Source organism: Trachurus trachurus, assembly GCF_905171665.1.
Source record: "Trachurus trachurus genome assembly, chromosome: 13".
Taxonomy (NCBI): domain Eukaryota; kingdom Metazoa; phylum Chordata; class Actinopteri; order Carangiformes; family Carangidae; genus Trachurus; species Trachurus trachurus.
Window position 1 is genome coordinate 31,330,056 of NC_139892.1, and position 13,215 is coordinate 31,343,270.

A 13,215-nucleotide genomic window follows, 5' to 3' on the forward strand; every position below is an offset into this window, starting at 1 on the left:
TTTCACCAATGGTTAACACAAAACAGATAGGAGACGCATAAAAAAGCAAAAATACAGTGCCCCCAGGACAGAAGATTGCATGTTTTTCCATTGAGATTGGACAGATAAAGCGCTCAAGGCTGGTGTAAATTATCTGAGTCCACGAGACAGGCGGCACTTTAAACCTTGGTTTTCCTTTCCTACTAAGGATCAATCTTTCTCACCCCTCTGAATCACTCGGTTTCTTCTGCAGCCAATCTGCACTGTCTTCATTATAGTGGGAGTGACTGGCATATAAATTGTAAATTTATGGTAGATGAGGAGTTTCGGTTGTCCGTGGAAAGTTTGTGCCTCCTCAAGATTTAGCGCTAACTACTGGGGGCTCGACTGGCCTTCGCACAGACAACTTGAGTTGAAGTATGGACCCACACACGTACACGCCCAGAGAGAGAGTGAGAGAGAGAAATCCACAAGCACACACACACACACACACAAACACACACATATCGACAGTGTAACTTGACCCTCTCTGTATTATTCCTCAAGGACACTCAGAAGAAAAACTGGTGAAAACACCTGGGACACACACCAGCAAACTTGGGTTTTTTTGTTTGTTTTTTTTCACACCAGCATGTGCTGATGTCTTTGAGGACAGGCTGAGTGCATTGTCCATACACACACACACACACACACACACACACACACACAGAGAGAGAGAGAGAGAGAGAGACACACACAAATACACTGATAGTGCCAGCTCTGTTGACAAACTCTCAGCTCACATGGTAAGCAGCACTGAAGCCAAACTCCCATGGCATCTGTGATATCTATAGTGCTTGAGTCCCTGCAGGAGAGTCCTCTTTAGCTCATGTTCTCAAGCAACTGAATCAAGCTGTTCTCAGTCCTCTTACAAATCAAAGCCACTGAAAAAGGCTTTTTGTTCTGGCGTGCTTTACAACACTTAATCAGACTAAATGCAGTAATAAAAGTCTATTGAAAACAGAGACTATGTCTTTCCAAAAAAAAAAAAAAAAAAAACAAACATCTGTCATCCTGACTGTCCGTGTCATGGTACCTCTGTATGTGGATCTTTGTTTCTTAGTGTGTGAGTGTGAGTGTGTGTGTGTGTGTGTGTGTGTAGGTCTGACCTTTTAGAATGACCTCCAGTTCATCTCGTAAGATGTCAAAGGTGCTGTATCTAGAGCTTGTCTCTGGGATGATGTTCTTCTTGAGCCAGCCTCCACAAGCATACTGGTAGAAATTGTCACAAGGGTCCATGGTAGCATCCATGTTTTCAATGAGACGGGACGCTGCACAGAAAGAGAGGAAACAAGCTCTAAAACATGGAGAAATGCCTTAACTAAAGAAACTACAATATACTACAGGATATGATGTACAAAAGAAAGTGTAACAACAAATGCTATAATTCCATTTCTAAGAGTAAAAACAGCTGGTATTAGGCCATTTAGGCCTGTGTAATTTGATCCTAAATATTAGGAGAATGGTAAGAAAAAAGAAAAGAAAGAAAATCATGCAGATGGTAATTCATTGATTAATAGACAGGTGATCCTAGAATAAGACTAATGGAAATATTAATTATTTATCATTTTATCCATATTTTACAAGTATTTAAGTATAATTCTGTAACTACTGATTCTGTGAAATTTTACCAAATGTCTTATGTGACATTATGCATGAGAATTATTGTCCAACCAGGCCTATGAACAACTAAACAGCCCGTTTAACAAGTGTTTAAGGAGCTCAGCAATATCTACCATTTCACCATTTAATATGTTGACATTTTGGGGAAATGTCAAACTTGGCTTCCTTGCCAAGACTAAGACAAGAAGAATAAAGAACTTGCACATGCATTTGAATATAAGACATACAGCCAGCAGCCGTTTAACTTGGCTTGGATTAAAGACTGTAGACAGGTCCAAAGATAACAAAATCCACCTCCCAGCACCTCTAAAGCACATTAAATTCACTTTTTATATCAATAACTATCTAGTTTGTACAAAAACCAAAGGGTAAAACTGACATGTGGTATTATGTCAGGTTATGTGCTGGATTATTTCTTGCCAAGTGTAGTCTTTTCATCGTTTTGACATTTCCAGCACATAACCATGCAAATCCACTATCCATTTTACATAGCGGATAGATTACATACATAGTGCATGTTAAACTGAATCATCAATACACAAGGACAGATATCTAGGAAGTTCATCATCTCATCTGACTAGTAGCAAGAAAGTATATAAAATATTCAGGGCTAATTTTGTTGCTGAACAACATGGACGAACAGTTGACAGACCACTTTAAGATGTGCATGCTGCCCTAAATGATTCTAGCTCTTAAAGCAGAAAGAAATCACATCTTGTATCATAAATACATATCTAAAAAAAAAAAACCTCTCATGTGCCGTATCTAAAAATAGCCCCCTTCAATTAACAGTACATTAAAATATCTCACGTAGATCTGTGAAAAAAGAGGCCTTAATATGCGGTCATTTGCAAAAGTAGAGCAGAATAATAGCTGTATTTGTGTTCAGCCCAACACCAGTAATGGAAAACTGTTCACTTTTTTTGGGTTGCAAACAAATTACATGAGGCAGCTGAGAGACGTCTTGTGACAAGGCTGTCTGTCAAATCTGACTGAAATGGGACATTGGTTCCCAAAAAATGCACCGGAAACGTGGTGAAGGAGAGGCACATTTATAAATCTTTGGTTTATTATGTCAAGGTTTTTTTGTTTTTTTTTAATGGAACATAAACTCTTATCCTATAAATGATCTTTACTGTGATGAAAAACTAAGTAATAAAATCTCTAAGAGGCTGAAGAGAAGGGGGGCAGGGGACTATTTGCATAAAAAGTTAATTAAGATATGTTAGGCCACTGGTCTGTGTCAGTTTCGTAGTCAAGAACTATCCAAAAATAGAGTTTGGATCTCAGCTCCTTAAACTGCAGTCATGTGGTCAAGGAGCATTTACATTTAAGTTATAAAAGCTCCATGTTGAAATTACTTCAGCTTGTGACACATGCACTGTATCCTAATGGATTTGCATAAGTAGTACAGTATATACATGCTTATACCCATTGCCAGTTTCTCAACTTCTCTTGAACATTTATTCAAAGGTGATTTAGGGACAATAATTTGCAAACACAAGCCTGCTGGTCAGGATGGTTTCTGTTTGAACGAACCCTGTTTTGACTAAAAGGAAACATTCACAGCTGAAGTGACTGTCTTCACCACGTATGTGGGAAATCCCTGCGCTTCTGAGGCAGTCTGAAAAGGACTGAAAAAGGACACACAAACAAACATATAAACGAACATGCTTACCTGACTGTGTGCAATCAGCTGTAGTGCATATTTCATCTGCAGGAAAATGCAAAACAAATTATTACTCAGTGGGATCTGCAGAGTCATCACTCATCATATCAAATGATGTTCTCGCCCTCCTCTTCTGCTTTTCCTTTCATTTCTTTTCATCTCTTTGTCCTCCTTCTCACACATTGCAGCCCAAACTACTTTAGAAGAGTTGCTTTCACTCTGTCTGGAATCATTTAGAGGCTAAACAGTTAATCAAACCCAATCTGACGTGTACTGATGCACCAGAAAACTGCCATAGAACCTTAAATGCACTTCATGCTTAATATATTACATATGGATCTACAGGTCAGTGCATTCACAAGTACAGTACAAGCACGACAAAGTCATTACACTCCCCCATTTCCCTGACATGGTAGTTTACACATTCATCAATCACAAGACTGCAAAAGACAAAAATAGCTCAACAAACACGTGTGCTGTTTATGCCAACACAAACTCTTTTATGTATCTCAAACCTGGACTGATTTTTTGTTCTTCACCTGCTGATGTTAACACCTGTTCATTGTCAATAATTAATCTATAGGTCTAAAGTTTAGGTTATTATCAGTGTTAATCTAGTGATATTTAATAACTGTACTAGTCATTAATAAAACTGATCATATTACATAACACAGGGCACTTGTCATCTGTAAGTACAAGTGTAAGTTTGATATCAAGGTAGAAAAAGCCAGCAAAGCAACAGTGAGGGCATGAATCATTAGAAAACTCATGTAATACTTAACTGTGACATTGATCTGAGGCAGGTTCAACAGGTTTCCCATGGCGAGGAAATGGAGGAGTTTAATTTCACTGTGCCAGTGTTAGATGATCTATCAATCTCATAGCATGAATTTATCACATTTACAGCAAAATAACTGTTGCGTAGTGCCCCGTAATTTACACATAAGGCTGAAATGCGAGGTAGTACTAAGTTTTGAGCTGTCTAAGGGTGTTGTGTAAAAATCTCTGAGAACACAAAAGGAAAATGAAAAGAAACTTTGCACAGTGCATTCTTCTTTCTGGCTGAGTGGTTGTACTTTTGCACTGTGCTTTAAAAACGAGTTTTCCATTCACCTGCTCAGCGTGCAGCTTCGTGTTCACCATTACCAATGAACTCAGCTGAAAGTGATGGGCACTGCACATGCATGTTTAAAGGAAGCACTGAGTGGCTCACAGAAAGTTTCTTTTTTTTTTCTTTATGTTACATGACATACTTGTTTTGAATTAACTATTTTTTAACTGAACCTTTCATCAACATGAGTCTGATGAAGATTTTTTTTTAAAAATGTCAGATGCCCTTGCCATGGCAGATTTCAGATACTTCTCATTCAGTATCAGCCCTTATAGCACTCACCGGTCTTCTGTGTGGCAAACAGGATGATGAGGGCAACGATGACAATGAAGAGCAAGGAGACAATAGTAATGAGGCCAATCTCCAGGGAGGTCCAGCGGGGCTTCTTGGCCGACTTGGGGGGGTTGGTCTCTGTCATTCTCAGGTCTCCTCCTTCTGCTACCGGCTGTGTCAACTCACCTGAGGAGAGTAGGAGAACAAGAAGAAGAGCTGTAGCAACTGGTGGACAGACAGGAACTGATAAAAAAAGAAATGGCATTGTTATTGTCAAACAAACCAAGAAAACATGTTGTTTTCAGATTATTCGATATTAGTTTGTTTTTTTTGTATTTCTGTATGATAAAGTGAATAATTTGTTGGTTGAACAAAACAAGTGATCTGAAAAAGTGACTTTCAACTGTGGGCATTTTTACTTGTACAGACAGAGTGATTGATATTGAAAATAATAATTTGCTGCAGCCCAGAACAACTGAAAAGAAATAAAAAAAACATGAACAAAAGAATCTAAAGAATTTGCACATGTGACGTGTGACTTTCGCCCACACATACAATATATCTTGAACACATAAATTCTCACTGTGTCAGTATCCAGTCCTGATAATCAATTAATCTTGCCAAAGACCGTCTGCTGCTCACTTCTCAAATGTAATGTTTTGGGGCATTTTAGCAAAACGTGATTTTTGAAGAAAAGACTGTAATTCTGACGTTAATAAAACAAACATTGTGTTAGGTTGGCAGAAATCTTAGGAAATTGCAGAGGGAAGAAAAAGTGAAGAGTGAAAGGGAAATGAAAGACATATGGCAGAGATAAGAAAACAAATGAGGGGAAAAAAAGGCAAACATGTTTTGTCTTGGAGCAAAAGGTGAGAACAATGGAAGTTCTTACCCTCTAGTGGCAGCACACTCCAGACAAAAAGAACAAAAAAACAAGTAACACACTTCTGAAGAACAGAAAATAAGAGAGACCTTTCCTCTGCTCTTCACTAAACACTGTTGTTTCCCTCTCTGGGGCCAAGTCAGAACTTTACAAAGTTCATGTAACATGCAGTTAAGTCTATCTCTGAAGGCAATTAATCCTTAATCCCTTACCGACGTCACACATGCACACACACACACACTCGTGTGCAGTCACTGCACATTAACACACACACACACACTTTTATCCACTGCAACTCTGTCCCACACTTCTACAAGCTGGTGTCATGACGCGCATGTGTCGATGGGTGGGTCTCTCTCTGTCAGGCTGAGATGAGAGCACCGCATGACCAAAGGACAAAGTCCCTTAGCTTCTTTTGAACGAGCAGACAGCCACGGACACCTGCTGCACACACACATCCCCAGGTATCGCACATCAACCACGCACAGTCCTGCAGAATGCCACATCCCCTGTCATTTCCCTTTATGACAAAACAATAGCACAATGTAAACTAAAGTCATTCTCCAGCCTGGTAATTGGCCTTTATTGTGCACACCAGCCACAGCTCCCCTACAGTCAGCTTTCATCTGCAACTCACAGCAGCACTAAACCATGCCTGACTTCACTATAGCCCATAAGATTTACTACAGGAGAATGATGACCGGATGTGAAGTTATAAAGGCAGCTAAAGATATGGGAGGATGAGTGATTGAAGGCATAAAACAGGCAATGAGGCAGTGTAATGACACAAGTTGATGGTGTATGTTACAGTAACTAGAACTTCCTGTCGAGCTCTGTCTTGCTATAGGCGGGGGCACAAACTTTGCGTCAACTTTACAATTTTTTTGTCTGCAGGCAAACTCATCACAGTGACAGCAAGTCCCACGGCTCTAATAAAACCATGTGTGCATGTCAGCGTCGGAGAGGCTGTATATTACATTCATTCGCTCTAATCCTGACACGGAGTATGCCAAGAAATGGAACGCCTGCAAAATTTATTTAAAAGGAAAGGGGACATGGAGACAGAGTGGAGGAATGTGCAGAAACGAGTGACAAAGTGAGGGAGGGGGAGGAAAGCTGTAAAAACAGAGCGGGACACCGAGAGGTCCTAAATCACATTTAAATGACTTACTCTCTCCCTCAGTGAGCTGAGGCATGTTAGGTATGACTTAGCTACTGTATGTCCTTCTTATGCATCACTCATGCTTGGTGTTGTTTCTTTACTCGACTCAGAATGAAACTGGGATTGTACAAACACAATTACCACTCATTAACATCACCTCTGGGTCGATTAGAGAACCTGTTAGGGTAGAATGAGCCTAATGTTTTTGGGGATGTTTGCTCTGTGAGACAGGAAGGCCTGGCACGAGTTATTTGTAAGGTGAGCTGCAGGTTTCTTTTTCAGATGTTCGTTCCATAATTGAAGGATGCAGTCACTTTTCTTTTCTTTTTTTCTTTCTTTTTAATGTGGCTCTGATGTTTTTTTTTTTTCCGAGCTCGCTGTGGAAAGTATGTGTGCTAGAGTGTCTGCATTTTTAAGATAATGGTTTATGAAAGGAGCACCAAAAGTCAAAAACCCTCTCTTTCTCCTTCGCCCTGCTCCTTGCGCTCATGTTGTGATATATCTAAATCATAAACAGTCCACATGTCTTGTGAGACCTCACAACCCCCTTCGAAATTAAACCCATCATTCACAGTGACACCTGAAAACACCCATGCCTCTGCACACTACACACACACACATACACACGCACAAATCAACATGAGACTTGCAGTCACTTCTTTAACATCCATGTGAGCCATGAACATGTCATGTACCTAATTGAGTTTGAATAAGTACAGGAATGTGGCCTACTTTAACTTAAAATAACACCTTCTCTGGGATATCATTTTCAGCACTGGGCCCATGGCTGCACACTGAAGACTAAAATCACTTTAAAACCATTTTTGAGAGAGGAGACTACAGATGCCCAAGGGTGCTCTGATCCTGCCGAAATGAAGCCCACCTCCTAAATTGCTTCCCTAATGTTTTTTCTCTCTGATATTAGTGTAAAAGGAAAAATAACTTTTAAAGGAATATAACACCAAAATGTTAAACATCACCGGTGCCAATGCAACTTAAATATAGTGCATCACTCTGTAGAAATATGATGACAGGAGATGAAAGTGTTTTCTGGTCCAAATGCATCTTGGTTTTAAAACTCCAGTGACTCAAATGTCCACCTGCGGCACACGGTGCGGTGATTCGCAACCGAGCAAGTAGCAGCTAAATGCGTGCCAGCTCCTCGTCTCCTGTTGCACGTCGGGAACTCCAAGGAGGGGTGGCATGATCAACTGGTGCACGCTGCCCCGTGTCACCCAGCCGGCACGCGCGTACACGCGCACTCAAAAATAACACGCGCGCCGCACGCACACACACACACACATCTACACACACATATGCACGGGGTGAGACGCACGCAGATGGCACCGCGTTATAAGAGGCGCTCGGGGTGCGTGAGCGACTTACCAGATGTGTCGGGAAATTTTCGGTCGATGATATATATGGGCATCACATCCACTGATCAAATATCCATCAAATCCACAAAGGGAGCGCGAACTGCTGATCGATCAGTTACAGAAGATCTATTTGCTTCACCCTGGATTTCTACAAGGCACACACCGATCCCGCCTCTCTTCCTCTCCTTCTTCCTTTGGCTTTCTATTCTAGGAGTGCACATTCACACACAAACACTCGCACACACGCACACGCACAGACCCTTCACTACAACTACCCACTGTACTGTACCACATCTACCCAGAGAGGATCGCTGAATTCAAATGATCCATCAGACTCTTGCGCCGCGCAATCGGTCAAGTGTGTGATCCACAGGGGGGAGATACCCCATATTTATACAGCCTATGACATATAGTGAGTCATTGAAGTAGCCTTCTGAAGTTCCTCGTGCACCAAGTCGTTACCTCCTCCGTCAGGGCGGCGTTTAGAAGTGACCCTGTCAGCGGCACTTGCTTGTCACAGGCGCCCAAATAGCTGCAGGGCGCAGGTTCAGGTGAACAGTGTGATGAAGTGATGTAGCATATTTCAGTGTAGCCTATTTAATCATCGGATTTTCTATGGCTTTCAACCAAGAGTATAGCCTACAGCAAAATCCTAATTATATCCCCATCACAAAGTGCACTGTGGTGACTGAATCAACAGTTTTCCAGTAAAATGTTTTGCCCAATTGCCTGAATTGCATTTTCTGTCCTTAAATGCTAATAAAATAGTTCATCTTATTGATTCTTGGAATTATATCACTCAAAACTAAACCCCTGTGTGAGAGAGTAAGATCACATATTGTCACACCAACACAGCGGAAGGAAATCAGACCTTTTGCAATGAATTGTCATATGGATAGATGTAAATAACTAAAGGCAATAAGGCAGCTCACTGTGTCCATAAATCTCCATTTCACTGTCAGAGGGTTGGCGAGGTTACACCAGGTTACCCATAATATTAGCTTGTTTGTGCAATTTATGTTACTCTTTACAAATGGCACAGCCTTTTTGAAAGTGGCATCTGTATCACAAATAACTTTTCTTTCATCGCTTGTATTTCAGTGTATTGCCGTGGCTTGCTTCGCTCTGAAATCTAGCCTACTTGAAAAGGTGCTTATATCTTTACCAAGACATCAGCAAGCATTCAAATTTAGCTCAGCTTCAAACTACAGCTCCAGATTTCTTTTGACCTGCAAATCACAGAGTTCATGCTTACTGGGTTTTCTTTGATGCTGCATATAAGTGTGCTCACACAGGAAACGCACCTCAGCCACTGTTTTGACAGCAACGGCTAACGGCGCCACATGTGTAAAAGCTTGATCGAAACAATCAAAGTTCTCTTAATCTTACCCATCACATTTCTATACATTAAGATTAAGGCACTCACCACCAGCATCATTACAATGATTTGGAATATTCCACTAGATGTTCATTGGCCTGTGTGATGAGAATTATTGTGAAATATCTCACAATGTAGCCCACGTGTGATGTGTGATACATGATGTGATTGGCTGCATGTGGCCTTTTGTCTTCTCCCTTTCATGTTATTAAACACCAAAGTTCACCACAGGGTCACCTCTGTAAGCGTCGTTAACTCTGCAAACACATGAGTACGTTGGGGTCTAAAAGTGAAAATTAGCATCAAAGCGCGAAGAAAGCAAAACAGAGAACATCACTGCAGAGAAAAAAGAAAGTGACCCCATTTCAGTGGAAACAAGGGGATACGAGAACCTACTGTCATCGTTTCCGGTGACTGATCATGGTCATGCAGTATTTTTTTTTAATCTGAGGTATATCATTTATGCTTATATCATACATTTAGTCGTATACGATGATTAGGAAACCGTGGTTCCTTTTTTGCCTATGCTCTCATTACTGCACCATTGTCAATTATGTGCTCTAAACTTCAAAGATAAATTTAGTGTCACCCCATCATACCGTCTGTGTTTGATTGCCTCTGATAACGAAACAGCACGAGTCCTCTTTGAGAAATTTCCATCTGTGCGTGTATCTTCTGACTATCTGTGAAGTGGAACTGGCAGCATTTTTTCTCTGCAGCTGCCCATCAGTGCAGCTAAAAGATGTTCACATTTGCTTGCAGTGCAACCTCTGTGATCAAATTTTCCATCATTTTGTTACCGTGCTCTTCAAATAAAACCTTTCGCCCCTTCTCTGTTGGTCATTTGAGCTCTGTTTGTTGTCAGTAAACCCAGCATGTTATGGACTCCTGGAGAGTATTGGATTTTAATTGCGCTGCGCCCGGGGTGACACACGTATTACACACTCTTTTGCTGTAAAAAAAAATTGGAGTCCGTGTGCAAACACAGGCACAGATAAACAGACACACATGCACTCCGTATTACTCTTGAGGTTTTGTTGTATTTCTTAATGAAAAGCTGCCAAACGCCTGCGCACACTTACAACACATGCATCAAGTAACAGCATGCGTATTGCATCAGTGTGGAATTTAGGTCTTATACAAAACATTTCCACCTTAATGTTAGAAATGATTCATTATCAGATTGTTGAGTGACACCGTTGCGGCGTAGCTCTCAATTAACATCAGCTGACGTGAATAATGTGTTCCACGGAAGCAGACGCCATGACTAATAAACAGTTCTGCATTTGGTCCACATATGCTTGTGAATCACACCGAATCACTGTATAAACCTGTGCGTTGCAGTTCCAAGCTGCTTTATTTCCTCTCATCAGATGGTTAATTCAGCTGATGTGTTCTTGTAAGATGTGTTTGTTCAGAAGAGGTGAGATACTGAAATTCTTTAGCTTGGTTCAAGGTCACTCTGATGAGTTGTTCTATCAGCACCTCCCCCAGACAATTGTCAGGGGAGTAACTCTCCTACCCGCAACAGACGGGCTGTCCAGTTCGGCTCAAAGTCTGCTGTCAGTGCACATTAATACACACATTCACACACAGTATAGCACGCACACAGACAAGGAGTTACTTATTCTACACACATATCAATAAGCCTCAATGCTGTCACCCAGATAGAGAGCCTTTCAGGGTAAGGTTTGTTGCCGGTCATGAGTCAGTGAGATGAGGACGAACAAACAAATGACTTACTGTAAAAAAAGACACACAAAAGGAGGAAGTGCCAACTTGCCCAATATTTCCAGGATGGCAGACAGACAGGCTGCTTAGTTGTTGTTTTTTTTGTTTTTTTTGTTATCTATGAGGAATTGGATGGTGGGAAATGTTGTTTTGAATGTGCCAAGAAAAATGTCCAATGTTTCCCCTGTTTCACAAAAACATGGTACTGGCTGTCCCGCTCTTTGCAGTCACTTCAGCAATTTCTGTCACTTAGTATGAAATGCGATGTGTGATAGAACAAGGTAAGTGCACACATGGGGAGTGTGATTAAATGTTGTCTTTGTATAAATATACACACAAACTTGCACATCAGTCAGTTGGTAGAATATTGTTTTCATTTGCAGTCTTTCCACTGAAATTCACACAACTATAACCACCATTACCCTAAACAACAACAAGCTTTAATCATTGTACTCCTGGGTTTACCACGGTGGGATCAGCTTTTCTTATCCACGTGAGAAGTGAGGGGGAAGAGCAGCTGTTTACCTGCCTGTTCTTGTAACATGAAGACATTTCTACACAGACGTAGTGACACATCTGTACTATTTATTTTGAAATTCAGAATTTGTGCAATTTCTGCCATGACACTTCGAAAGGGTTTCCAACTTTATTTCAAATGCACAAGCTGAGTTATCACTTACCATCCTCTTCACTTGCCTGTACTCGATTTGCCATAGTGAGCTGGTATCTGTGGGAATCTGGTGGCGTGTAAAGGAATGAAAAGTGACACAGATAGACTTTTCCTAGAGCTTACCACGAAGATCAGATAAACTCATGCACTTTAATTAACTGTAATTCTGCTTTGAAAAACATTCTGGCGATGAAATTTTGAGAAACACTCAACACAAAAAATGGTTGGCGGTGCTATGACCTTGTCCTGCTCATTGTGCTGTATCACACACTTGTTCATTCTCTTGAATTCATCCATTCCTCTCCACTACCTCACCCTTTAATCCTCTCCCTCAACCAGTGCAGGCTGACTTTATTCAGATGCCAGACAATATTATATATACTGTATAAATGTATTTATTCGTTCACCATAAAGTTTTCATGTCTTGTGTCTCCAAAGCAGAGACACAATCCTATGTACATGCAGAGCTAGTGTCGGACTGAGTGCGGCCTCACAACTTTTTGAAGTGATAATATCTCTGTGTTGTCCTGCTGCCCCCCAAGGGCCAGAAACCTTATTAATGCAACTTTATAGACGCTGAGTGGCTCCCAGTGGTAGTACCAAAAATTGTAAAAAAAAAAAAAACACAGCAGTGCATGTGCCTGTGTTAAGAAGGTTGTTCTTTAGCCTCTACTATATGGATTTTTACCATTTTCTAAAAAAAAAAGAAATCACATCCCAAAACAATCATTTTAAAATAAGAAATGATTACAATTAGTGGCTGTAACTTTATTTCATAAAATGAGAAGTAGACTTTCTCGTGGACTTGGTCTTTTTATTACCAATTTAGAAAACTCCAGCCTCTCTACAAGTGTAACTGTTTTATCAGACAACTTTCTCACATCCTTTCTCATCGACACATTGAGGGTTAGGGTTTGAGGGTTTCCAAAACTGGAATTCTGAAATTGCTGCTGGATGATATCAGGCGGTCGAGTGCTTCTCATCAATGACTGTGTGTCCTTGTTCACTCTATTTCACACTTTCTCACACACATCCACAGACACGCGCATACTTATACACACAATCCTGTCTCTCCAAAGACTCTCATGTGCTGACAGCTGGAGGTCAAGCAGGTCAAGTTGATTGCTGATAATAACCCTTTGAAGTCAGACTTACTGTGATAATTTGTCCTGGTCCGTCCTGTACAACGGGACAAGGCCGCTCTGCTGTGAAGAATTTGCCCGTCTCAGCTCTACATACAGTATATCTCCTTTCAAATCTATTGCCTTGTCATATTTGTGGTGAAGCCTGAGAGGTCCTGAATACCCTTCCTCCTCTTAAT

General features: G+C 40.8%; 1 protein-coding gene across 2 annotated transcripts in view; it reads right to left on the reverse strand.

Annotated features, from left to right (window-relative positions):
- The window catches only part of LOC310996074 (neprilysin-like), a 33,977-nt gene extending 25,397 nt beyond the window's left edge, over positions 1 to 8,580 (reverse strand). Inside the window, exons 1-4 of one of the 2 annotated variants that reach the window (XM_083985363.1) lie at positions 8,126 to 8,580; positions 4,704 to 4,880; positions 3,320 to 3,355; positions 1,128 to 1,289 (exon numbers count right to left, since the gene is read on the reverse strand). In XM_083985363.1, coding sequence (XP_083841489.1) covers positions 1,128 to 1,289; positions 3,320 to 3,355; positions 4,704 to 4,880; positions 8,126 to 8,168 — 418 coding nt within the window. In that variant the 5' untranslated portion in view covers positions 8,169 to 8,580. Of the gene's footprint in view, positions 1 to 1,127; positions 1,290 to 3,319; positions 3,356 to 4,703; positions 4,881 to 5,586; positions 5,727 to 8,125 lie in introns of those variants that run through there. The other variant, XM_083985364.1, reaches the window with a different exon arrangement.
- Positions 8,581 to 13,215: the final 4,635 nt, after the last annotated feature.